At 44.1% G+C, this 27,715-nt stretch overlaps 1 protein-coding gene and 1 non-coding gene across 2 annotated transcripts; both read right to left on the minus strand.

Annotated features, from left to right (window-relative positions):
- Nucleotides 1-256: 256 nt before the first annotated feature.
- On the minus strand, nt 257-27,702 carry LOC106839055 (POLG alternative reading frame-like). The gene is made up of 4 exons (XM_070506548.1): nt 27,517-27,702; nt 2,097-2,256; nt 1,676-1,814; nt 257-1,043 (listed from the first exon to the last, which is right to left on the minus strand). Exons 1-4 carry the CDS (start codon nt 27,700-27,702, stop codon nt 983-985), a joined length of 546 nt encoding a protein of 181 aa, XP_070362649.1. The 3' UTR covers nt 257-982.
- LOC123284849 (small nucleolar RNA SNORA26) lies at nt 1,275-1,396 on the minus strand. The gene has a single exon (XR_006526296.1). It is a non-coding gene; the product is annotated as a small nucleolar RNA SNORA26 (small nucleolar RNA).
- Nucleotides 27,703-27,715: the final 13 nt, after the last annotated feature.

Here is a 27,715-nt window from a genome sequence, read left to right on the forward strand (position 1 = left end):
CACTCTGCTTCAGCAGCCCAGGTTCATGGGTTTGGATCCTGGGTATGGCCCTACATCACTCATCAGTCATGCTGTGGTGGTGACCCACATAAAAAAATAGAGGACGACTGGCACAGATGTTAGCTCAGGGCAAATCTTCCTCAACAAACATAGAATAGAAAAATAAAAAATAGAAAAATAATTAGAAAAATAGAAAGAAAAGGAAATGAAGTTTAGCTAGAAAAATATTATGAAATAAGCATTATGACTCCAAGGTGAATATTAAATATCTTTATTTAAGACTTCTGGAAAATGAGGTATTTGCAGACATTCAGAGCTGGTCAACAGGAAGAACTCCTTCTAGCACATACTGGGTTGTTCATCTCGCTACACTATCACATTTCTTCCCACATGGAAACTTTCCCCATCACCTCCAAAACCTTCACATTCTAACCTAGCACCATTGTGTTCTTTAAATCCTTTTACAGCTCATTATGCTACATTCATCAAAAACACCTAACATGCTGACAGATGCTCCCTTTATGCCAAATTTTGGGTAACTTCTGGAGGTGTAACAGAACTAAATATTATGAAAAGCTTATATTCTTAATAGCTCTACTGTGGTGTTTCCCTCCAAAACTGGTCTAATCCCAAGGACACTAAATCCCAAGAAAGATAAGTGATTTTTCAGAGGTCATACAGCCAGACAGTTACCTATGAGGCTCCTTGTTCAGAGCTATGCATATGTGATAGGACCTTGAGTCACTATCTGACCTGTTGCTTCATCTGTAAAATGAGAAAATAGTATCAACTTCATAGAGTTGTGAGAATTAAAAGAACAAAATAAAGCTTCTGCTACACGGCCCTCTCACCACCAGCATTGTCCTACTGCTCTAACCCCAGTGACTACATGGACACATGGCTGCTACAAGTTATGTAAGAATATCTGACAATTTCAGAGACCCCTGTGTATTGTAAACTGTACAGCAATAGTTGATCTAAGTCAGTGAAAATACCAGTACCAGAGCATTCCAGCTTCAATGGCCGTACCTGTAGTTTTCAACCTATAAAAAGAAAGAAAAGTTTTAAGTAACTTTTAAGCAGATAGAAAAAAGACAAAGTATCCAAATTCCCTTCTCTATTTGAAAACACCATACGGTATCCCCATAGGAGTTTAAAAAGCGTGCTTGAATGTACCATCGAAGCTAAGGTTAAGTTTAAATCGATCACTTTGCTATTAACTGTATAAAAATATCACAAAGGTGCTTAAACTGGAAGGAATTTTCTTGTGGTTCAGCTGTGACTCCAGACAGGATCCAAAGAGGAGTCTGACAATCTCCTCTCAGGGTTTTATGGAGACTTACTTTGCCCTTCTGTGTTAGCCTCTTAAGGCACTGCGTCAACCTTAAAAGGGCACAGGAAAGGGCCATGTGGGTTTTTACAGGGTTCCCCACGGTTTCCTGCGCTCCTGCTTCGTCAGTATCCCATGGATCTCAGCAGTTTCTTTAACAATTCTGACAACCCACTAGAAGCAGCTGTTGTGCGGGTGGAGCCCGTGAACGTAAATTTCCTCCACGTTAAGGCAGAGCCGGATTCAGGCCCCTGCCGCAATCACGCGCCCGGGCACCCTCCGGTCGCCACTGGCCACGTGCTCGGGGCCTGGGCCACTTCACTTCGCTCAAGGACAGGGACCTACCTGCGCTCAGAACTGAGGCCGCTGCACCCCGCAGACGCCGCACACAACCTCCGCAGGCCCGAGGTCGGTCCAGAATGGCTCTCGCCGCCGCAGGCGCGGCCGGGCCCCGAACCCGCTACCAAGTAGCCGCGGCTGCGCCCTGGGGAAGCAAAGCGCAAAGCTGTTACCGCGGCCGGGGCTGCCCACCGGGAAGCCTCCTCCGGACGGCGCCCCGCGGCGTCTGTGCCTCGCGCGGCCTCTGGACGGGCACGGCCGCCCGCCCCCCGGGCCGCCGAGGGCTGCTCTACCCCTCCGTCCTGGCCGCCGGGAGCAGCGGAGCTCCGGGCGGGCAAAGCTCGAGGGGACGCGGGACGAGCCCAGCCACACCCGGGCCGGCCGGGTACCCACCCGCCACGAGGAGCCGGAACCCCGAGCCACTCACCGCCCTGGTCAGCGAGACTAAGAGGCCGGCGCCGGGCGCGCGGCGCGGAGACAGGGGAGGCGGCGCGGGCGGGGCAGCCAATCCCCGGGGAGGGACGGACGGGGGCGGGACGGCCGGCTATTGGTGCCCGCGGTCCTCGCCTGCCCCGGTGCTTTTGGCTCTTTCCGTGGCGGGAAGACACTCAAACCTGCGCGGAGCATCCTTCCTGGAACCTCCGGGAGTCCTGGCCCCTCCCAGGCCTAGATCCCCGTTGATCTGGTTCTGTGAGGACAATGTGCCTTCCCCGGGACTCTCCTGGGGAGGCCCCGGCCGTTACCCCAGGGCCAGGCCACGACACAGAGACTCCCTTTTTTACCACTATGCTAGTCCGTTATCTGTTTAGAGCCTGTCCTGCTAAACCTAAGGGTAAGAAAAAGCCAGGACCATGTGTCTTTCAAAAAGCTCACCCACGGCCCCTCCTAAATCAGGAGGACCAGCCTCTTCCTCGTGCTCTCTTCATTCTTTTAACGTGTTCAATAAGGAGACCGTAATCAGCCCGGGGGTGGGGGGCACAATCCTTCCCTAGGTGACTGCTCAAACTTGGCAAACAAGTAAGTGGAATAAAATGGGAGTATATGCTAAAACGAGAACTTATATTACTGTTCTAAGAGTTTACCATCTGTTAACAAATTTAATCCTCAAAATATCTTTTATCATCCCGATGTTGTAAGTAGGGAAACAGACACGTTGAGTAACTTTTCCAGGTCACAGGGCAGCTAGCAAGTGGTGGATCCGGGATTTCAACCCAGCGTTCCCTCAAAACACTATACGTCCTACGCTGCCTCTACCCCGGTGAGGGAGGGAAGGGAGACGGACAAACAGCCTCCATTTCACTAGCTGATCAAGACAGGCATCTCGGGTGCGGTTGGGGGTCCACAGCACAAAGAACAGCTTGCGGTAGAGCCCAGAGGTGGAACACGAAAGCGCTTGACTTGTTTAAGGACCCAAAAGTGTAAATGGAACTTAGGAAGGTAGGAGCAGAGCAGCCTGAGATGAGGGGCGCTCTGGGCCATACCATCAGTGAAGGAGGCCCTGGTGGAGTTTGTATTTAATGCTAAGAAGGACGGAAAGCTGTTCCAGCCGTTTTAACAGGGGAATCGTAGGATCTTATGTAGGGCATGGTTTAGGATGTGATTAAGATGGTTTTGGTGATGAGAAGAAATGGAATAAAAGTTATCAATAAAACCTAGCAGTCACCTGCTGCTTTACAGATATTCATAAGATGATGGTAAAATGGGTTAAAGTGACAGAGGGAGCACCAGTTTGCTGTCCGTTCACCAGTCTGATTCAGAGTCTTCCAAACGTATCTCTAGCTTTAAATCCATTTCTTTTATAGCCCCTTTTGATAGCTGAGAGTATTACTTTTCCGTTAACTATGTCAATGAACATGGACAAGTTACATGGGAAGACTCTCAGAAGAGAGAAGTATATCTTAGGATTAAGTGGAAACCTACTGTGGGTTGAGAACAGTGTGCAGCATCTCTTCCTCCCAAATCAGGTGATAAAAATGGAAAGAGGTTATGAAAGAATTATAATAGTGTTTAACTTCAACTCAGGAGAAATCCAGCTCAATCTGGGGGCTTCACACCTCTGGCCAAATATCTCAATTCAATGAAGATGGCAACTGCCGTTCATTTGAAATGGTAAAACCATTCCTTTGGCTTAGAGGAGAAATGTCTTCTCAACTTTAAACATATATATATATATATATATATATATTAAAATTAAATACAGAGGTGATGGAGCAAAATAAACTCACTGTATAACTGCTTTTGAGTTAAGTTCAAGATAATTTCTATTTGGTATTAAAAATGCTTGTAATTCAGTTTAAAGGAAATGGAATCAATTGGCTTTATTACCGGGCCTGATTGTTCGAGAGAAATTAGTCTGTCCAATTTGAGAGAATTCACTTTGACGTAGAGGAACAGGGATCCAGGTAGGAAGGCACAGGAGACCTGTTCACAGTCCTGTTGGGCAGGAGAGCTCCCAAGCTTTTCGTTTATATATTTTTTCTGTCTATCTCTTCCCTCACTTCCTCCCTCTGGCTTTTAGCTTCTCTGTGTGTATATACTCTCTCTTTCTCTCAACCTGAGTAAGCCTTCCTTCCATCAAATGTCCCCTAGTCCCCAGATACCACACTCTCCCCCTTACTAACAAACCTTCAGAAAATACTATGTGTATACAGGTCTCCATTGCCTCTGCTCTGTTCACCCCTCAGCTCAGCATAGGTGCCCTATTTCCCTGATACTGTGCCCTCCAAGGTCACCAGTGACTTCCTTGTGACCATATCCATGGTCCTTATCTTACCCAGCCTCTCTGTGACATTTGACAGAACTGACCACTCCCTCCTTGATTCCTCCTTCCCTCTGGTTTCTGAATCTCCACTCCTCCCTGGTTTTCCTCCTCCATCTGTGGCCCTTCCTTCTTACTCTCTGTCCTACCCTTCAAGTTAGTTCTGGCAACAATTCTTTCTCAACTCTCTTCCCTTTTTACTCTGAACACTCTTGCTGACCAACTTCAGTATCGGAAAACTTCACACATTATCTCTAATTCATAAAACAGTTCTGCAGGGGAGATAATGAGAATATTATTAGTAACATTGAATGAGCACTTATCAACCAGTCATAGTATTTAGTTCTTTACATAAAAATAACATTATCATCACTTTAAAGATTATAAACAGACCAAGAAAGGCTGAGTGACTTTCCCAAACTATACCACTCACGGCAGGGCTAGGATTCCAATCCTGGACTCCCAGCCTGTCTGCTTTCCTCCACCCGACCCCGCCTCCCATGCAGATGATCCTTCAGCCTAGACCACTCTCCCAGGCTTCAGGTACCATATAGCTACAGGCTTGTCCTCATCTGGATGACCCAGAGACATGGCAAAATCAGCTTGTCCCAAACAGAGTCCATTCCCTTCTTCCAACTCCACACTTTTTTGTGTCCTCTGCCTTGATGAATAACAGTTCCTGAGCCCAGTTGTCCAAGACTCAGCCCAAATGATGTCCTCTCTCTGCCTCCACTTCCCATTCTCAGCCTTCTGTTTCCTCACCTCCTTTTATTCAGTTGGTTCTTCCTATTGACCATCCTGTGAATCCTCCCTCTTCTTTCCACCCCGTCTGTACTTCAGTTCTGGCTCACATCATCTACTTTCTGGTCCACTGCAGCAGCCTCTACTTAGCCCCCGCCTCCAGTCTTCCGTCCCCTAATATATCCTCCACACGGTTGTCATCTCCATTGGAAATCCTTAAATGGCTCTTCACTGCCACCAGGAACAAGACAGATCCCCTATCTTGTTGCCTTCCCCCTGCCCCCTCACATCCCTATTATGATCCAGCCATGCTGAACTATTTGCAGTGCCATGAATGCTCTGTCCAGCACTGTTCAACACAGCTCTCTGCAATGATGGAATATGGTAGCCGCATGTGACTACTGGCTACTTGAAATGTGACTAGGACAACAGAGGAACTGATTTTTAAATTGTATTTACTTTTACCTAAGTTAAATTTAAATAGTCCTACACAGCTGGTAGATACTTATTGACAGCACAGCAGTTTAGACCACAAAGTGTGGTCCAGCTGCATGGACATCACCTGAAAGCTTGTGAGAAATGCAGAATCTCAGGCATCATCCTGGATCTGCTGATTCAGAATCTGCATTTCAACCAGATCCCCAGGTGATTTGTATGCACTGCACACAGTGCTCTTGCTTCATTGCCTTTGCATGTGCTGTTGTCCTTGTCTGGACTGCCTGTCACCTCCCCTCCTTTGCTCCCGAACTCCTATTTATCCGTTAAGACTCAGTATCTACAATCACAACATATTCTTAATATGGTTATCTGGAGGGCAGAGGATGAAGGGGGTGGGTGGGGAGGAGTGAGAGGGAGAGAGAAAATGTCTGTGATAAAACCACATGTAACTTGTACTCCCAAGTATCCATGTATATCTATATCTGTCTATCTATATATGTCTGTACATGTATCTATGTATCTAGTGTGTGTGTGTACATGGAAAGATGGTTACTAAAATGTTAGTGGTGGTTCTCTCAAGGTGGTGGGACTTCGTGTGTCTTTTTTTCTTTTTATTGAATATATGTTTTTGAGGTATCATTCAAATCCTTCAAAATGAGCATATATTATTTTTAATCAGAAAATAAAATAATCATTTTCATTACAGAAAACAAAGGAAAGGCTATTTTACCCTTCTATAAATAGTTGCAAGAACATGGTGTCAGAATAAAGTACAGCACTTTTCAGAAAGGAGAGCTGACACCTCCCTCAGTTGGAGACGCAGTCTTGTCTGTATGCCCCGTTATTATGGGCTGGCAGTGGCCTGGGCATTGGTAACACCTGACCTGAAGCCAGCAGAAGAAACCAGAATGATCTCCCTTGTGATGCCGTCTCTGTTCTCTCCTGTGTCTGCCCTCAGGCCCCAGTAGGTGTGATCCGAACACAGTGATGGTAGCCTGCTCTCCACCCCCAGCCTGGGTTCCTCTCGATGGCTGGAGACTGAGGCGGGTGTTAGGTGTACTGAGAGGGTCACTTAGAATCACTGAGGCATCTGCAGAGGCATTTGGGCACCTTGGTGACTGGGGTGGCATCTTATTTGGCTCTAAGCAGCAATGACTTGTTCTACCAAATGCTCAATTAGGAACCAATGTTTTTGTAAATTGGCTGTTGCATTTCATTCTTTTCTGTTTTGGCATTTTTTTCCTCACTGAAAAAAATGTGACAACCACCTATAGAGGTTATTTTATTTTTTACTTTTTTAAAGATTTTATTTTTTTTCCTTTTTCTCCCAAAGGCCCCTGGTACCTAGTTGTGTATTTTTTACTTGTGGGTCCTTCCAGCTGTGGCATGCGGGATGCCGCCACAGCATGGCTTGATGAGCGGTGCCATGTATGTGCCCAGGATCCAAACCAGCGAAACCCTGGGCCACTGAAGCAGAGCGTGCGAACTCAACCACTCAGCCACGGGCCTGGCCCCCAAGGTTATTTTAAATTCATAGTGAAATGGGTTTTGCTGAGCTGTGGGATGCAATTTCTGCAGAGCTTAGTGGGCTCAGCGGTGGAAGCCAGTGGGCTCCAGCTACAGGGCAAGGCCACAAAAAGCCACCAGCATGAACAGAGGAGGCAACATAGCCTGGGGCCAAAACATCCAGCACAACAACTGATCTGCAAAAATAACAGGATATTGTGAAATTTGATTAAACAGCAACATGAAGGAAGCATTTTTTGGTGAGACAGCTCCATTTTAAGGGTAGTATGCAAGCATTAATACAACTCCAAAGACAGATCAGAAGAAAATTTATATTCTTTATTTTAGACCAAAGGTGGCTCATCTAAGTGAATGAAAAACCTAGTGGGTTTTTTTTAAGATTTTTTTTTTTTTATTTTTCCTTTTTCTCCCAAAGCCCCCCGGTACATAGTTGTGTATTTTTAGTTGTGGGCCCTTCCGGTTGTGGCATGTGGAACGCTGCCTCAGCATGGCCTGACCATTGGCGCCATGTCCGTGCCCAGGATTCGAAACCCCAGGCCACCGAAGCAGAGCGCGGGAACTTAACCACTCAGCCAAGGGGCCAGCCCCCAAACCTAGTGTTTTAAATCAGCCTTTTTGATGTATATGATCATATTGATAAGTCTATATCCATTGATCAATCTGTCTACTGTCAGCCCCCATTTCTCCATGTAATGGTGGCTCCAGAGATGTAATGACTTGGATATCAGGGGGAGCCAGACTTGGTGAGGCCCAAAGCTTAGACAATTTGGGTGGTCCTTCTTAAGAAAAAGATTGCACAATCACCTTTTATGCACTTTACAAAAATATACAATCATGTGAGCACATTGCTAGAGCCGCTCCCAGGCCCTGGATGGGGCCCAAGCAGATAAAGAGTGTGAAAGCTAAACTTTACTTTTCAGTAGCTTCTTGATAAATCCACTTCTGCTGCTCGGATGCTTTAGAATGGGAAAGCTTTGGCTCTCCTTTAGTAACATCCCTAGTACGGCATAGCTAAGGAGGAAACCCCATGTTTGTAACACAAGGCCTTCTTCTTGAATCATCAGGATAACGGCCAGCTTTTATTGCACACCCATTATTATGTGCCAGGCACTGTTTCTGAGATATGTTGTCTCATTCAGTCCTGATAGTAACATCACTCCTCATACTGTCACTGAGAAATATGTAATATGATCTTCGTTTATAGATGTGGAAACTAAGACCCAGAGAAGTTAAATAACTTGCCCAAGAAGATGTACCAACAGAGTGCTGAAACCCAGCTAGAGGGGCGAATTGGTCTCCAGCGTTTGAATTCTTGATGCAGTGTTCTTTCTGCCTGACTCTAGGACCAGGAGCAGAGAGCAGGGCCTGGGATCCAACAACATGAGCTTGGCTGTAGGAAGAGCTTGGTAAGAGCAGACAGGATTATAAGTGACCTGATAGGTCACTAGGAGATTGATCCAGTTACCAAAAGTGGGCAGATGGTCTGAGCCCAATTTGGGGGATGGGTGGTGGGGTAGCTTGGTTCTGAGGCCCAGACATCTCCCCTATGTGAAATGATTGCTTTAGATACTCAGAAATGATGGGTCAACCTGCAGAAGGGTTCCCCAAGATCCACAGACTCAAACATAAAAACGACTGATTGCCTGCACTCTCTGGGGCCACCAAGCCCTTTGGACAAAAAGGCTGCTGGACGTGGGGCTGGCCCCATGGCCAAGGGGTTAAGTTCGTGTGCTCTGCTTCGTTGGTCCAGGGTTTCGCCAGTTAGGATCCTGGGCGTGGACATGGCACTGCTCATCAAGCCATGCTGAGGCAGCGTCCCATGTGCCACAACTAGAAGGACCTACAACTAAAATATACAACTACATACTGGGGGGATTTGGGGAGAAAACGCAGAAAAAAAAAAAAAGGCTGCGGGAAGTGATCTGAGAACAGTGCAACTTGCTTTTCTCCACTCTCTTTGGGATGGAATATACATCATACGTTCCTCTTCTTTTTTACTGTCTTGCACAGAAACACATGAATCCCAATATCTTCCTCAGACTTTCTTTTAAAGATTTATTTATTTATTTTATTATTCCTTTTTCTCCCCAAAGCCCTGGGTACATAGTTGTGTATTTTTAGTAGTGGGTCCTTCTAGTTGTGGCATGTGGGACAATGCTTCAGCATGGCTTGATGAGCGATGCCTTGTCCGCACCCAGGATCCGAATTGGGAAAAACCTGGGCTGCCCAAGTGGAGCGCGCAAACTTAACCACTCAGCCATGGGGCCGGCCCCTGAGACTTTCTTTTAATCCACTTTTTTTGTTTTCCAATGTGGGAAAGTCCTAATAATAAATATATATATGTGTGTGTGTGTGTGTGTGTGTGTACAGTAGTAGATTTTTAAGGCAACTAAATCTCTCTTAACAAGATTCTAAGAGTAAAATTAGGTTCTGAAGCAATATATCAGATCGGAAGCCCTCCACGATAAAATGCTAAGTCTAACACAACACATCAAAGAACAAACTTATTTTGATGTGTAATTAGAAGTACCAACTGAATATTTAGTTAGTAATTTCATCCTCTTAGAACTTAAAGTGGCTTTTGAGGAAAGCATTTGAATAGTTTTTCTCTTTTTTTTAAAATGATCAAGAAACTTTGAGCCCAATGCCTTTCGAATCTGTCCATTAATTTCTCGGAGTTAATGGATGTGTTCTAAATTCTCCCTCTGAACTTTTCCTGCTGAGAAGTTAAAAAGTAAGGACCTGCCTCTAGCATTTGCCCTTCAATCTCACCCTAACTCTTGAGGTACAACTGAAATTTTTGGAATCGAAACAAATTAAGATAATCTAGAAACTCTGAGTTCCTTTATTCTTAACTTTTTATCATGAAAATTTCCAAATCTGCACAGACAGAATTCAACAAGTCCCTGCATATTTATCTTCCAGTCAAACCATCAACCAAAAACATTTATTTTGCATATTTGTTCCATCTATCTCCTTTTGTCAAAGTATTTTAAAGAAAACCCCAGATATCATGTTATCTCACCCCTAAATATTTCAGTATTCATCTCAAAAGATATAATCGTACCTGACAACAATGCCAGGATGATTGCTAAGAAAAGAAACAATAATTCCAAATCCATATTCAACTTCCCCATTGTCTAAAAACGTCTATTTTACAGTTTGCTTGAATCAAGATGCAAATGAAGTTTACTCATTCTATTCAGTTATCTCTAAATTTCTTTTAAGCCTTTTTTAGTCTCCAACAAAATGCCCTCCTCTTTTTCCCCAATGCTGTTAACTTTTTAAATAACAATTTTTGAGATATAATTCAGATACCATAAAATTCACTCTTTTAAATTGTGCAATTCAGTGGGTTTTAGTATATTCATAGAGTTGTACAATCATTGCCATTATTTAGTTCCAGGACATTTTCATCACGTCAAAGAGAAACTCTGACCCATTAACAGTCACTCTCCCATCCTCCTCCCCACATCCTCCTGGCAACCACTAATTTACTTTCTATCTCTATGGATTTGCCTATTCTAGACATTTCATGTAAATGGAATTACACAAGATGTGGTCTTTTGTGTCTGGCTTTTTTTTACTTAGCATAACGTTTTCAAGGTCCAACAAACAAGAGTAGTGCTATGCAATGCTGGACTTCCTTTTATGGCTGAATAATATTTCATCGATTGGATATACTGAATTGTGCTTAACTATCAGCTGGTGGGCATGCCTTTGACTTTTTGAAGAAAACAGGTCAGCTGTCCTGTAGGGTGTTCCACATGCTGACTGATTGCTTCCTCCTGATGCTTTTCAACCCTTTTCTGTATCCTCTCTTTTTCTCATAGACTTGAGAGAAACTTCACATTCTTGAAAACTTGGTGGTCAAACTTTAGTGTGAGGAAGAACTAGCTGGCATGCTTGCAAAAGGTGTAGAATTCTAGGCCCCATCAATACAGAGTCTGATTTAGTAGACTTGAGGGGGGACCAGGAACCTGCATTTTTAATGCACCAGTTGATTCTGATGCAGAAACAGTCATGTGCCACGTAATGACCTTTCAGTCAATGACAGACTGCATGTATGATGGTGGTCCCATAAGCTTAGTACCATACAGCCTGGGTGTGTAGTAGGCTATACCATCTAGGTTTGTGCAAGTCCTGTAGGGGAGGAATTTTCCTCTACCCTTCTAGGTTCTTCTGGCTGGTCTATGAATCAGATTGGCATGAGACAGATTAACAGGAGAAAAAACAAACAAAAGTTTAATAACATGCATACACGGGAGAAACGCAGGAACACTGAGTAACTCACCAAAATGATGGAAGCCCTCAGCATTAAATACCATCCTCAGCTAAAGACAAAAGCTGCTCTGGGCAGGGAGGGTCAGGGACTTCAAAGGGAAGGAAGGCAATTCACAGGTATGTGAAAAGGAGCAAACGTTTGGAAAACAAGTGTTTGGCCACACGGAAACAGAACAACATAGAAGGCAGCCCAACACACAGGTGTCTCTAGGTTCCTCCCTGTCTACCACCTAGTTCATGTTATGCTAAGGTGATAGCTCCCTTCCTGAGACAGGTTTTTTATATGCATTGTTTTAGGCAGTTAAGGGGGAGGTAACAGTAACAAGAAAAACTTTGAGTCTTTTGTTTCTTAAAAATAGCCTAAAATAATCCTCAAGTTAAAGAGACACATTTTGGGGTGGCACATTTTGTTCCCCTTCTGTGCATTCTATGATGTTCTCACAATGACGAAATCACCTAATGACACATTTCTCAGGAAGTATCCCCTTTAAGTGATGCATGACTGTATTCCCAAAATACACTTTGAGAAACTCTGCTAGGTATCCTTAACTCTTGATTTTTTTTTTTTTTTGAGGAAGTTTAGTCCTGAGCTAACTACTGCCAATCCTTCTCTTTTTGCTGAGGAAGACTGGCCCTGAGCTCACATCCGTGCCCATCTTCCTCTACTTTATATGTGGGACACCTACCACAGCATGGCTTTTGCCAAGCGGTGCCATGTCTGCACCCGGGATCCAAACTGGTGAACTCTGGGCCACCGAGAAGCAGAACATGTGCACTTAACCACTGCACCACCAGGCCGGCCCCTTAAATCTTGATTTTAATGGCACTTGACATTTCCCAGGAAAGCCACAAAAGCAACTGGTAGGTTACTGACTTATTTTTTAAACATAAAGTTGAAATATTATTTATAGAATTACTAAAAAGGGCCTAAGCTAATATCCTGGCTGATGTCTTCTGGGTTGGAGATAGACATTTGAAGGAATGACGGCCAAGAGAATTGTGTTGTGGATGTTAATTAGCCATCCTGGAGTGAGTGAAATAGCCAACTTCAGCTTTAAAGGTAATGAAAGCCAAATAGCCTCTAAGAATTAAATCATTGCACAGACTTTTACAGTACTGACCTCACAATTTATAAATGCTCTCAGATTAATAAAAGTACTTTTTGATTCAGGAAATTTTAATCTGAAGCCATTTCTTTTAGGTGATGAAGAACAAAGTAAGGTGTAGATTTTCTAAGAGAGCTCTCCTGTTCCTCTAGAAATATGCTACAACAAAGTACAACCATTTTTGCTTCAATATTTTTTCATTATCTTTTTCATTATCTAAATAGTGTATTTTAAACAGCAAAACCTCCTAGTATGAAAGAGTTGTTTTCCCCTAATTTAATGTTAAGAGTTCCCTTTCACTTAATAGATGAGTGATGCTCTTAAGGGTCTTTTAATGGTTCTCAAGCAGCAAAATCTGCAAATGGAGATCCATTTTCTCCGTGTGTCTTATTAAGCTCTTATAGAAGAGAGTAACGTGGCTGAGGAAAAAACCACCGGTGCTTTTTTCAGGCTATGAGAGAAAAAATGGATTTCAGAATAATGAAAACTGAGTTTTGACTTTCAATGCCCTTCCAGGGGTGTTTATAGGGGCCTTATCAGGGGAAGAGAATGTTTACTTCCTGAGTATAAGAACCTCGACTTCCTGCTTCTTGAGTAATAAAAACTTCAACTTCTGGAACTCATTAGCCTGACTTGTAAGGGGTGAGTGTCTACAGCAAAAGTATATTTTAAAAGACTTCTTATTCTGGAAAATTTCAAGCATACCCCCAAATAAGGAGAATATTGTAAAGCTCTGCACGCCCAGCATCAGGCTTCAGCAATTAGCAATATGTTACCAATCTCATTTCTTTTCTTTTTTTTTTTGAGGAAGATTAGCCCTGAGCTAACTATTGCCAATCCTCCTCTTTTTGCTGAGGAAGACTGGTCCTGAGCTAACATCCGTGCCCATCTTCCTCCACTTTATATGTGGGACGTCTACCACAGCATAGCTTTTTGCCAAGCAGTGCCACGTCCGCACCCAGGATCCGAACCAGCGAACCCCAGGCCGCAGAGAAGCGGAACATGTGCACTTAACCGCTGCACCATCGGGCCAGCCCTGCCAATCTCATTTCATCTGTCCACCTACCTTTCTTTTTGCTCAAGCATTTTCCAGAAAATTCCAGACATTGTGTCATATCACCTGTAAAAATTTTAGTATGCATTTCTAATTGACAAAAATGTTTTAAAAATAACTAAATGCTATTATTCATACCTAACAATAATTTTAAATTATCATCTAACACCAGGTCCATGTTCGGACTTCCCTGATGGTCTCAAAGCCGTCTTTTTACAGGTGGTTTCTTATAATCAGAATCCAAACAAGAGCCCCACACAGCATTTGGCTATGTCCGTAAGTCTCTTCTCTTTTATACCATCTTCCTCCCTTCCCTGACTACTGATTTGCTGTAGAAATTGGGTAATTTGTCCTGTAAAATGACCCACATTCTGGATTTGTCTTATTGCCTCCCCCTCAGTGTCATTTTACTTGTTTCTTGATCCCCTGTATGTCCCATAAAGTGGCTTGATGAGATTCAGGTTGAATTTTTTGGGGCAAGAAAACTTCATACTTCCTGGTGCATCACATCACAAGGCACGTGCTGGCACAGCTGTCCCATTTCTCTAGGCTTCATCAGTGAATTCAGGTGGTGTCAGTTGGATGCCTCCATCATAAAGTTAGCCACACCCTTTCACTAACAGGCTTTAGTGTCCACTTATGTTCATTCATTATACTCTTTATTCCATTAGTAGCTGTAAAATAGTAATTAGAAATTTAAAAAAACCATTCCTTCTGCATTTATTAGCTATATTTCTATAAAGAACAACTTTTCCTCAAATACTATTTGGTTACCTTGAAAGACGGTTCATACAGGAAAGGTACAATAAATTCTTTTTATTTGCCTTTTTGTTGCAAATTCCAGAGTTACGCAACCTCCGATAATGCCAGAGAGGTCTCATATTCTTATGAATTCAGGATTTTTATGTTTTACATTTCATCAAAAGTACGTCTTTAAAATTGATGCTGGAGACGGAATCAGGAAATGTTGGCATCAGCCTTCTGAGATAGCATTGCTCAAAGGATGGCCACAGACCATATACATCAGAATCCCCTGGAGCCTTGGGTAATACGTAAATTCCTGGTCCCCACCAGGACCTTCTGGGTCAGAGTCTTTGGGAGTAAGCCCTGGAATCTGCATTTCTTACAAACTCCACGAGGGATTCTAAAATAGCTAGGGAGTGGGCAGCCTTAAGAGACGACCTTATCAGAGCCTGGGGACAAGCCACCAAGTGGATACACACCTGAGCAGTTATTCCAAAATAAGCTCATGAGATTACCCACTGATGGTTCAACAGAAGGGAGGGTGGATAAATTAGCTCCTTCATGGAGGGCCCAACAGACAAGAGCAGTGCTGTGCAGTGCTGCATTCCGTGCAGTGTTCTATCTCGGTTCAGATAATCTAGGTTCTGACTACCCATTGTTATCAGAACTCTGGGAAACTTTCACAACAGTAAATCCTGTACAACATGGTTCTACATGGCAGGGAACGAATCTCTCCTGTGGATTCCCAGGGAGCAGTGTTGTTAACATCCACAGCCTCAGATCCTGCACAGCTGCTGTCCACTGGGCCCCAGAGACTCCCATTGCGTGATTTGTGTCATCTCATCAGATAACACGCTTCCTCATCCATAAGGATACGGAGTGCCATTCGTATTTGAAGTATCAATTAGCACTGTTCTCATACATTCTATTTTTGAATTGCTCATCTCCTCTGGGGAACTCACTTTCAATATTTCATTAAAGTCCCCTAATGCTTGACATGTTGAGCAAAACATTGGTTTAGTTGGCTTTCCATAAAAGTGATGATCCATTTTTATAATTTCATTTGCCTTTATTTATCCAATTTTAAATAGCATTGTTGAATGCACTGACTCACAGGGAAAAAAATACATACGCTTAAAAGAAGAGCCAAACTTGCAGATCTCTTCAATTGAATTTTTTTGCAGATTAGAGAAAGCTGAACTACGTTTCTCCGTGATTTTCTGCCCGTGTACTTGGGAAGAGGGAATGGGAGTCAGGTTCCTGGGGCATAAAGGAAGTCCCAGATCTCCCTGGATTAATGCAGCTCCCGACTGTATGCCAATGGAGCTCTCTGGATGCCAGTATCCAGCCCATATAAAAGGCATGGCAAAGGACAGGATTGGGCAATCCAGCAGGGCCCTGCAGGGGACCAGAATTATATGCAGCCTGTTTTGAGATTCTTCAAGTTGCTGCCAGTGTCCTGGCATTGTTGCCTCCAGGCAGAAACCTAGCCTTCAGACGATTTGCTTAGGACAGGAGTCATAAACTCAAGTGCCTGTGGGGGCCAGGAAAGCAGCCTAAGAGTGAAGAGGTCTGGAGAGGAGCATGGTGAGTTAGGGAGACACGTCCCCACTGAAGGAGGCCACTCTATTCGGCTTCTCTTGGCCGTCACCAGGAATGTGGACCCTGAACGACTACAGCTTTTGATGTTTCAAGAGGAGCTGATAATCTGAATTTTTATGTGAACTGATTAGATTTCAAATGTTGGCATTAATTCAAATAGATTTTAAACACAGTGATTATTAAACTAAATACATCTGCAGGCCACTGTTTTGGGGCTTTTGATTTAGGGGATACAGTACCTTAAATTAATACCACATGAATTAGAAGAGAACTTGTATTTCCCAGATCAAGATGAGTGGAAGTGAGAGTCTATAGCTGGTTTGCTGATGCTGTTAGCAGAGACTCAAACCAGAAACCTTATAGGAATAAATTAGTTATATTTTGGTCAGTGGCTAGAGGCTAGACGCTTGCAGTTGTGTGCCATTTGTCACCTCGCAGCTCTGGATGAATGTACATGGATCAGTGCAGAGCCATAACTCAAAGCTCATGCTCTATTGATTACGGGCCAGTGGTGACATCTTCCCACAAGAAAGCTATCGCATTACAGAGCTAGCCCCTTCTTGAGTCCTCAGAGGAAAACAGAGCTGAGTATTTACATGGATCGCTTTATAAAACTCTAAGCCTTGGCTTGCTGGAAAAGAAGGTAGTGAGAATGTAGACAGACAGCTTTTGTCTTTCTGAAGAGTGATAGAGAGATAGCATGTTCTGTTGGACTGGATTTCAGTGTCAAGTTGTCTTCTAATTAGAGAGAGGAAGCATGGCTATATAATTACAACATATGGACACAGTGATCTTTCATGGTTAACTAAGTGCAGTTACAAAATTAATCTGAACTTTGGAAACTAAATTAGGTTTAAAGAGAAATTTTAGACTTAAGAAAGTATGCTGAATATAATTCTGGGTATCCTATAAAAGGCTAAGGGTGTATGGACTAGAATTCTAGTTCTGGCTCTGTCTGCAACTGGTAAGGATCTTAATCATTTAACCTCTCTTGGCTCCAAGTTGGTTGAATTAGATGAATCTAACTATAAATTCAATTATACTACAGTTTACATTTCATTTTTTAAAAGCTGGTTGTTTTTCTGTTATTGCTTATAGTCGTTGACTATTCATTTATCTTGTTTTGTTTTGAGGAGCCATTAGATGAATACTTCTGTTTGCTAGATGGTTCAGATGGACTTGTCACATATGTATGTTATTGTTTTTGTATTAGTTGGGACATAGACTGATCATCAAAATGGGCCTAAAAGGAAATAGGATGATATGGATTACTAAAAATATTTTAATGAGCATTATGAAGTCATATATGGTTCTCTTTGTTCTACTATAAAAGGAAACATAATTAGTTGTTTATTAAAATACAGTACTTTAATACCACGATGAAATAGAACTGTCTCTATACATACTCATCAAAATGGCTAAAGTTAAAAAGCCTGATAATACTAAGTATGGAGAGATAGGGAGAATGTGGAGCAACTGGAACTCTGACTCTCTGCTAGTCGGAGTATAAGTTAGCATGACCACTTTAAAAATCTGTTTGGCATTATCTCCCCAAGTTGAACATATGCATACCCTACGACCCAGCAACTTATGCCTAAGTATATGCCCAGCACAAATGTGTGCATACGTACACCAAAGGACACATTCAAGAACATTCATAGAAGCATTTTTGGTAATAGCTTCAAGCTAGAAACAACCCAAATATCTGTCAGGGTTGAATTTGTAAATAGATTGTGACATCTTCATACAATGGAATACTATACAGCAATGAAAACCAATGAACTACAGTTTTCTGAGCAACATGGCTGGATCTCAAAAACATAATATCGAGGGGCCGGCTCCGTGGCCGAGTGGTTAAGTTGGAGCGCTCTGCTGCGGTGGCCCAGGGTTCAGATCCTGGGCACGGACATGGCACTGCTCGTTGGGCCACGTTGAAGCGGCGTCCCACATCCCACAACTAGAAGGACCTGCAACTAAGATATACAACTATGTATGGGGGGGTTTGGGAAATAAAGCAGGAAAAAAAAAAAAAAGATTGGCAACAGTTGTTAGCCCAGGTGCCAATCCTTAAGAAAAAAAAAAAAGAAGATTGGCAATAGTTGTTAGCCTAGGTGCCAATCTTTAAAAAAAAACAAAACATAATATCGAGCAAAAGAAGCCAGGCAAAAAAAGAGTTACACACTGCATGACTTTATTTATACAAACACACACAAACAAAAAAACCAGGCACAACTGAACTACAGTGTCAGAACTCTATAACTAACACTGGGATAGGGGTTGCCTTTGGGGAAGAGAGGTCAGTGATGGGCAGGAGCATGAGGGCTTCAGGGATGCTGTTAATGTTCTATTCCTCCTGGGTGATGGCTGCACAGTGTTTCTGTGTTGTGACAATTCACTTAAGATTTATGCACTTTCCTGAATGTATGTTTCAATTAAAAATATTAAAAAACATAGAAAAAATCTGTGCTTTGTGCTTAGTCATAATAACAGCAGCTCTTTAAAAAGTTGTAATAACCTATAGGAATCAGTAATCGCAGTTGCTGAAACTCGTTATTTTATAACACTGACTTGGACCAAATGGCTCATAATTACCATCATCCCCCTCAAAAAAGATATATAAGCTATCTTGAATTGCCCTCTTTTTAATTTTTTTGCTGAGGAAGATTCACTCTGAGCTAACATCTGTTGACAATCTTCCTCTCTTTTTGCTTAAGGAAGATTAGCCCTGAGCTAACATCTGTGCCAATCTTCCTCCACTTTATATGTGGTTGCCACCACAGCGTGGCTGACGAGTGGTGTGGGTCCATGTCCAGGATCTGAACCCACGAACCCGGGCCGGTGAAGTGGAGCACACCAAACTTAACCACTATGCCACAGGGCCAGGCCCTGCCCTTTTTATTTTTTAAAAAAGTCCAGATAGCAATGAGTATAGTGTGCCTAACATGGAAACATCTATAGTATCATTGATACAAGGGTTCCAAATGAACCAGAATGCCATCAAAAACAGCATAAACCATTTGTAATAACTGGAATCAATTAGTACTCCTGAAGCCTTTGGATCCATTTACCTAGTTCATGTAGGTCTTGAAAGGCTTATTGAATGATTATTGAACTGATTATTCTAAGCCAGTCAGTTCCTGAAGCCTACCTCTTTTTGGCCACTGGTGACAGTAAGTAATGACTCGTATGTGTATAGTGCTTTACAAGCACATAACGTCACGGCTACCACTAGGAGGAGGATGCTTATGTGGTTCTGTCAATGTCACCCTTGCTCTGGCCGTCTGACTCTATTTTCCGTGAAGAAATGGAAGAGTAGAACCCTAACCACTGACTGGGGTCAAAGCTGTACAGCCAGAGTTCAGGACAGTCTTACCTTCTTTCCGATGGATCACACAGTTGCCAGCTTTCTAGAAGGGCAGGCCCAAAGAGGAGCATAATAGGTGCAGCCTCCCGAGGGAAATGTCATTCCAAGGTGCCACTTGTGAATCCTTGCCCTCCCACCAGGTGGCGGTGGTGTTGGGGTTGTTAAAGCTATGGAAGTGATCACACATGGGCTGGGAGGATGCGAGGGTATAATCTGGTGAAAAGACATAATTTTCCTTTATTTTAAATAGTGTTTATGGACAGGGAAGGAATGTAAATACCCCCAAAGAAAGCCTGTCCTAAATCTGATCAGGCTATAGAACTATTCACCTTACCCTAGAGATCCTAGACTCTACACTTACAGAGTTCTTCCCGTCTTATCCTCTTTCAATCACTTTTCTTTTCTTTTTTTTTGAGGAAGATTAGCCCTGAGCTAACATCTGCTACTAATCCTCCTCTTTTTGTTGAGGAAGACTGGCCCTGAGCTGACATCCGTGACCATCTTCCTCTACTTTATATGTGGGACGCCTACCACAGCATGGCTTGACAAGAGGCACCATGTCCGCACTGGGGATCCAAACTGCCAGACCCCCAGGCTGACAAAGCGGAGCGCGCAAACTTAACCGCTGTGCCACCAGTCCGGCACCTCAATCACTTATTTTCAATCATACCCCCACTTAAACAATATTTATTGAGCAGTTACTATGTGTCTCACTATTCTGAGGGATATGGCAGTGAACAAAGCAGTCAAAACCCCTTGGGAGTGACGGAGCTTACAGTCCTGCCTACTTTACTGAGAAGATGGAGGCTATTTCATGTTAATTTCCTCAGTCTAATGGATGAACTTCCTCCTTTCCAATGCTCCTGTGCCCTTGACCTATCCCCCTACCCTTCTAATAACTACCCCCAGGCCTCACTGCTAGGTTCACTGGCCCCTCACCTTTTGATGACAGACATACTCAGGGTCTCCCCACACTAATAATCATGGTCAAAGGGACAAATAAAATGATCAGACCCTTTCATTGATTCCCTTGCCTCCCTTTGGCTGCAGATCTCTCCTTATTTGATGACCAAATCTCTCTAGAAAATCTCATTTCTAGGGAAGCCTCTTTGCTTCAACTTCCTTATCATGCACTTACGTCCTAAACCCCACCCTCCCTATTCCCACAAGGACTGTCAGTTCTGTATAATTCAGATCAGAACTTGGAGGAAAGAGAAAACTACCAGGAAACCAGGAAGGTGAGTAAAATGGTTCTGATCAAGTGAGCCAAGCGTGTCAGGTAAAATAATTACCTGCTAGGTATCTGAGAGTGTGAACTCAGCATCGTGCCAGGCATTTCAGGTTTCTAAAGAAATAGGAAAAGTGACCTTTGATAAAAACTTACCAAGGAAGATGAGACTGAGAAGACTTCCTCTGGAAATAAGGTCTGAACTGAGTTTTGAGGAATGAGTGGACTTGAAATAGACGGAAGAATAATGGGCTGAGGGTGGGGAGAGTTGTGAGCCCGCAGGCCCGGAAGCATGAAGTGAGAGTGATATGTTTGCTTTAAAAGTTGGAAGAGGTGAGGCAGAGCCAGGCTAGGAGGTCCTTGCAAGCCAGGCAGAGAGCCAGTCATGGCAGGGATTGTTAAGCTCCTCAATTGTCTACTACTCTCTCCCCTTCCCTTCAAAGCTGAACACCTTTAGTCTGTCTTCCCACCTCCCTTCCCCTTATCCACCCATTGTAGTATCTATTCTATCCTAACCGGTCCATGCAAATTGCCCTCAACAGAACTCAAAGGACTCTTGAGTAACAGGCTCTGGTGAGGTAACGCTTACATGAATCTGGCAAATTCCGTAAACTCTCTGAGTCTCAGTTTTCTCTTCTCTAAAATGGGGATTACAATATTGCCTTCCTCACAGGGTTGTCAGAAGGATTAAATGCATCTTAAAGTCTTGCTCAGGAATTGAATGTTGTCAGGCCGGCCCCGTGGCCGAGTGGTTAGGTTCGCATGCTCCGCTTCAGCGACTCAGGGTTTACCCAGTTTGGATCCCGGGCCCGGACATGGCACCACTCATCAGGCCATGCTGAGGTGGCATCCCACATAGCACAACCAGAAGGGCCTACAACTAGAATGTACAACTATGTACTGGGGGACTCCGGTGAGAAAGAAAAAAAAAAGAAGATTGGCAACAGTTGTTAGTTCAGGTGCCAATCTTTAAAAAAAAAAAAGAATTGAATATTGTTATTATTACGTATCTTCTTGATCTCCCCTGTATTTGATACATTTGACTACTCCCCCCATCCTGAAATGCTCTGGCTTTTGCGATGCTACACGTTTGTTTGTTTGTTTGCTTTTCTTCTACCACTTGAGAAGCTCTGTTAGTTTTCTTTGGCTCCTCTTCCTCCATCTGATCCTGGCATGGGGGAGCTCTTCTCGACTCTCCCCTTGTCTATTTTCACTCTATACACTCTCCCCAGGCAATTTCATCCATAACTGCATGTCCTCCGTGATCTTCCATCTATCAACTACTCTTAGATTCATCTCCAGTCGAGACATTTCTTCTGAGCCCCAGACTTGTACTTGATATAACTAGTCAGTGTTGCACGCTTCTCTCAAACTCAACACCTCTGAAACCAAACTCGCTTCTTCCCAACCACCTCCAGCTGAACCTTCTCCTTCAACATTCCCTGTTGTCAAAAATGACATTCCTTTTCATTCTCATCAGAAACTAGGGACTTATCTTTGACTCATTCTTGTCCCTCATCCCGGTCAATCACCAAATTCACTTGACTACCTTCAAAAAAAAGTCTTCAATCTGTCCACTTCTCTCTTTTTCCATTGCTACTCCTTCCCTAACCTGGCTACCGACAACGCAGGGACAGTCACCGCAGATTTCTCACCGGCCTCACCTAGAGCTCTTCTGCTCTCCTTCAACCCTCTCTCCCCATTCGGTAGCCAGCTAGAGCAATCACTTCTCTCAGTTAATCAAAACAAATCAGCAAATAAGAAGCTAATCAGGTTCTAACCTAACTTAAAAAGGCTTCAGTGCCAGTTCAGCCGGCACTTCAAAACAAACCAATTGTGGGGCTGGCCCCGTGGCCGAGTGGTTAAGTTCGCAGGCTCCTCTTCAGCAGCCCAGGGTTTCGCCAGTTTGGATCCTGGGCACGGACCTAGCACTGCTCATCATGCCATGCTGAGGTGGTGTCCCACATAGCAGAACTAGAAGGATCTGCAACTAAAATATACAACTATGTACTGGGGGGCTTTGGGGAGAAGAAGAAGAAAAGAGATTGACAACAGATGTTAGCTTAGGGCCAATCTTTAACAAACAACAAAAACTAAGCCAATTGTTCCAAAGGCTTAGGGAATCACCTATAAACACACTCATGGTCTTAGATGCAGTTTCCTGGTGGAGGAACTCTAATTTGATGCTCACTCCCAAGTTAGCTTATCCTTGTTTTGTACTAATTGCATGCAAAAAGTAGCAAAGACATTCGTAAACAATGCCAGTGAACACTGCAAGAGGCATGGAGCAGTGCCAGCATGGTGACCGTCTTCTCTCATCCTAGCATCACCAGTAGCACCCGGCACAAAGGATGTTTTTAATAAATATTTGTTCGATACATGATGAAAAAGGAAAAAGGCTGTCATCAAGTTCCTCACAGAATTGAAATACAATCCACAGAAACTAGTTTGGTTTCAAACTCAAGTCTATGGCCAGCAAAATGTTTCCCCCCAGACAGCTAAACCTTTACCAGCATTTGCATATCAAAAGAGTTGTAATAACCTATTTGGCACTGAGGAAAATAGGAAAGGAAGGAATGTGCCAGGCACCGTGCCTGGGACCGGATGAGATTTTTAAAATGCACAAGACAAGGCCCCCTCCCTCCAGGACCTTCCTGGCCACTTGGAGAGAGGCAATTGTCCAAATAATATTTGATCTCTTGGCTCCTCCTATGGACAAGGTATTGTCTTTCTTTAAGTGTAAAATGGTGAGTAAAAACAGACCTGTCTCTTCACGTCTGATGAGGGTTGGGAAGCACTCATTAATCAAATAATGACATGCATGATAATAATAGCAGTGATCACTTATCTGATTAGTATGTGCCACACATATTTTTAGTACCTTACATAAACACAATCACTCTCTGAGGGGTACTCTCATTATCTGCATTTTATAGATAACAGAAAATGCAGCACAGAGAGGTTAAGAAACTTGCCTAAGGTCACACAGCAAGTCCAGGCAGTCTGCATCCAGGGTTCATTTTTTTCTTTTATACTTTGTGTGTGTGTGTGAGGAAGATTGTCCCTGAGCTAACCTTTGTGCCAATCTTCCTCTATTTTATGTGGGATGCTGCCACAATGTGGCCTGACGAGCAGTGCTATGTCTGCGCCTGGGATCTGAACCTGCGAACCCTGCGTCACTGAAGCAGAGCGTGGAAACTTAACCACTACACTGCTGGGCAGGACCCCCAGGGTTCATTTTTTAACCACCCACTCTACTGCCTCCACACTGCGTGCTGCATGGCCTAAACACATTTACAAATATAAGGCCAATGAAGGAAGATGGATGGTGCTATAAGAACACGTGGGGCTGGCCTGGTGGCGCCGCAGTTAAGTTCACATGTTCCGCTTCACGGTGGCCTGGGGTTCACCAGTTTGGATCCCGGTGCAGATATGGTACCGCTTGGCATGCCATGCTGTGGTTGGCGTCCCACATATGAAGTAGAGGAAGATGAGCATGGATGTTAGCTCAGGGCCAGTCTTCCTCAGCAAAAAGAGAAGGACTGGCAGTAGTTAGCTCAGGGCTAATCTTCCTCAAAAAAAAAAAAAGTAACAAGAACATCTCATGTCGGCTCAGGTCAACTGAAGGCTGAGCAGTGTTAACTAAGCAAAGAGGGGAAGCAGGAGGGGGACAGACACAAAACTAGTAACAACAGAAGGGAGAGCATGAAACCACCTGGATATAGAAGTTCATTGATGGGGGGGGGAGGGAAGCAATCTGGGAAGACCTCATGGAGGAGGCAGACCTCGAAAGATGGGTTTAATGAGTAGAGAAGACAGGAAAAGGAAACGTTATGAATTCAGAAGGAACCTAATGAATTTTGGGGACAGGGAGACACTGGTTATTAGGATTCTTTCAGCTGTGAGTAGCAGACCTGCAATTTGAACTGGCCAAAGAAAACAAAGACTTCACTGACTTGAGTTGCCAAAAAGTCTGGGATATAGATCTGGTTGCAAGTGTATAAAGGATGTTGTTAGGCTCTCTCTTCACTTCCTCAGCTCCATTTTTCTGTGTTGGCTTTATTCTCAAGCAGTGAAAAGATGTCAGCTCTAGATTTTAACCCATCAGCTCAGCAAACTCAGGGAGTACAGCAGTCCCCTCTTCTCAGCAGGGAATACATTCCACGACCCCCAGCAGATGCCTGAAATATTGTGAATGGGGATAGTACCGAACCCTACGTATACTATCTTTTTTCCTATACACAGACCTACGATAAAGTTTCATTTATAAATTAGGCACAGTAAGAGATTAACAACAATAACTTCTCTTTGGCATATTCAAATTGCCAGCATCAATGTTCTTGCACTTTGGGACCATTATTAAGTAAAATAAGGGTTACTTGAACACAAGCACTGTGATACCTCGACACACATCTCATAACCAAAATGGCTAAGTGACTAATGGGCGGGTAGCCTTATAGTAGTGGATACCCTGGAAAAAGGGATGACTCACATCCCAGGTGGCATGGAGCGGGACAGCACGTTTCATCACACTCCTGAGAAGGCGTGCAATTTAAAACTTCTGAGTTTTAAACATATTTCTGGAATTTCCATTTGATATTTTCAGGCTGTGGTTGACAGCGGATAACTGAAACCTTGGAAACTGGAAATGGGCTAAGGGGGAAATAAGAGGGGACTACTGTATTTCTTTCCTCAAAGACCTAGGGCTGACTCTCATTGGCTCAGCTTATATTACAGCCTCCTGGCTGAACCAAACACTGTGGCTGGGCCATGAGGCGCTCTCATTGGCCAGCCTGGATTATGTACCCTCCTCTGAGCCAGGGGTCAGCCACAACTGAGCCTTAGAACAGGAGAGGGAAAGCTCCCCAAAGCAGAATCTGGGAGCTGTTATTGCAGGAAGGGGAATATATGCTGGGCAGGCAAACACAGACAATGCTACCACAAGTGGCTGGCGGGGGCGGTGCTCCTCCTTTATGCAGTCTCATTTACGAAGTTCTGGGAAGGGACCTGAGAATCTGTACTTCTCACAGGCTCCCAGGTGACGCTGATGCTGCTGGTTCATGGACCACACTTTGTGCAGCAAGGGGCATTCTACCTGGACTGACAGCCTTCCCCAAATTCATTTAGGCTCTTTAGTGCTAGCCTATATCCCATCCTTCCATTTGCCTACTTTTCCCAGTTCTAACTCTGTACCTTTAAACCAGCCTGCTCCTGTATGTGAAACACTTTTCCTCAGTTCTCTCGACATTTTCTTGATTTTACCTCTTATCACCTCCAAATAACGTTTCCTCCTTGAGTGAAGCTGGGGTTGGGATTATTCTGCTTCAGTTGATGCCTGTTCCAATTTAGACCTGTGAATACCAACCTTGTGATAGTGTAAAAATACTTAATTATTCACGAGTCTGACAAGATCCGCTGTGTTCAATTGATTTGTTCTGTATGTAACTCGCTGCCTGAGTTTCAATCTGGATGTCTGTCTCTATTGAACACTTCAGTTTTAGCCTATAGGCCGTTAAAAGGCATGCAAAAATCCTTTTAACTTGCAGATATAGCGCTCAGTAATCAGATGACGTTCAATTTTCGTTATGTCAGTGACGTTTTTAATCCGGGGGATTTGGTAATCCACTGTGCCAATGTTAGCGGAAATACTGAACTCTATTATGGCATAAAATTTCCCTATCATTGAAGGCTTTGGATTAATGCCTTTATAGTGGAATGTCTGTGAAACTGAGTCCCGAGGCCTGAGTTTTGGCCTTGAGGTTGTTCTTGAATTTGTTTTGTGACCTTCCTGCAGTCTTTCAACCTTTCTAGGCCTCAGTTGCCCAACTGGTCATAGTTTGGATGTTCTGCTGTCTTCTCCTCCTCTCCCAGGGTGCTCAGCCAGGTGAGCACACCAGCTTCACTTACAGAATGTGAGTAACAGGATCGAAGTAAGATAATTGATCCTCTAAGCCTTATTTTACTGATCTGCAAAAGGTGATGATAATAGCCTCTATCACCTGATAGTTACGGTGGTGACTGAAGATTATGAATGTAAAGAACGTTATGACTGACAATGGGAAGAAATCGAAGTTGGCTACCATCATCATCAGGGTCTATTTGAAATAACGTGTAGAATGGCTTAGCACAAGCAAGAACTTACTTCTTAAATCCACTGAAGTACACAGGGCCAACATGACCCCACTAAAGTTTAGTCAGTTGTTGGTCTTCTTTCATTTCTACCCAGGTCCCAGGGAGATTAGCAATCACCGTTTGCCAAATCTTACATGCATCACCCTACACAGATAATGAAGGAGCGGAAGCGTGATTTTCCCCAGTATGTTACCCTTGGTTAGATCAAAGCTATCGTCAATTACATTAATTTCTTTTCTAATTCAATTTATCATCAAATAGATTGGTTTTAAGAATTATCACGCGTTTCACTTGTTCAACTTTTCTGTTGAAAGCAGTGAACTGCGACCTTGTAGGTAGAATTGTTTCACACGAACACATCTGCAAAGTGGTGTACATTCGCGTTCTGAGCCAGAAGCCACCTTTTACGCAGGAAATGTGTGTGCGCCGATACAACACCCTCTGAAAAACGTGGAGAGGCTGGGTGCTCCTGAGAGAGGTATGTTTTTCCTGAGAATGCGGAGAAGTTTGGTTCTCGTTCTTTCCAGATTCAAATCGCTCCTTGGACAGTCCCTGGTCCTCGCCCAGAACCGAGACTTCTCCTCTGTACCTGCTAATGCCACCAACTGCCCGAGCGCGCCGCTCCCGGCCCCCGCCCAGACCCAGATTCCTCCCCCTGCCGGCGCCCTTCCCCAGGCGGCGGCCTCCTGACGCTCCCTGTCCTGACCTCATTTACTTCTCGGGTCCCCGCCGGTGCCATCTGGCTGGAACCCCGGGGAGAAACGAAAAGTCGGACGTAGTCACCTCTATCCCTTGCCTTCTCTCCTCGCCAAAAAAGAAACCCCCGGGGCGCGGGAGACAGGCGGCAAGAAGGAAGAGAAAGTGAAGACCGAGAGCGGCCCCGGCGCCCGCCTCCCCAGGCCGCGCTCTGCCGCCGGTGGGCGCTGCACGCCGGGAGCGGCCGCGGGCTCCCCGGAGGCGCCCCGGGCCCCCAGGCGGTCGCCGGCGCTTGGGGTCTGCGCGGGGGGCGGCGGGGCGGCTGCGGCAGCCGCGCGAGCGAAGGCCTGGCCCCGCATGCCGGCCCAGCAG

This window comes from Equus asinus, chromosome 3 (assembly GCF_041296235.1).
Source record: "Equus asinus isolate D_3611 breed Donkey chromosome 3, EquAss-T2T_v2, whole genome shotgun sequence".
Classification (NCBI taxonomy): domain Eukaryota; kingdom Metazoa; phylum Chordata; class Mammalia; order Perissodactyla; family Equidae; genus Equus; species Equus asinus.

Coding starts and splice junctions, on each gene's coding strand:
- LOC106839055 (XM_070506548.1), bottom strand. CDS start 27,702: ATGCGGGGCCAGGCCTTCGCTCGCGCGGCTGCCGCAGCCGCCCCGCCG. Junction 2,257..27,516: donor GGGCGCCGGGGCCGCTCTCG/GTCTTCACTTTC, acceptor CGCCACGGAAAG/AGCCAAAAGCACCGGGGCAG. Junction 1,815..2,096: donor TAGTCTCGCTGACCAGGGCG/GTGAGTGGCTCG, acceptor TTGCTTCCCCAG/GGCGCAGCCGCGGCTACTTG.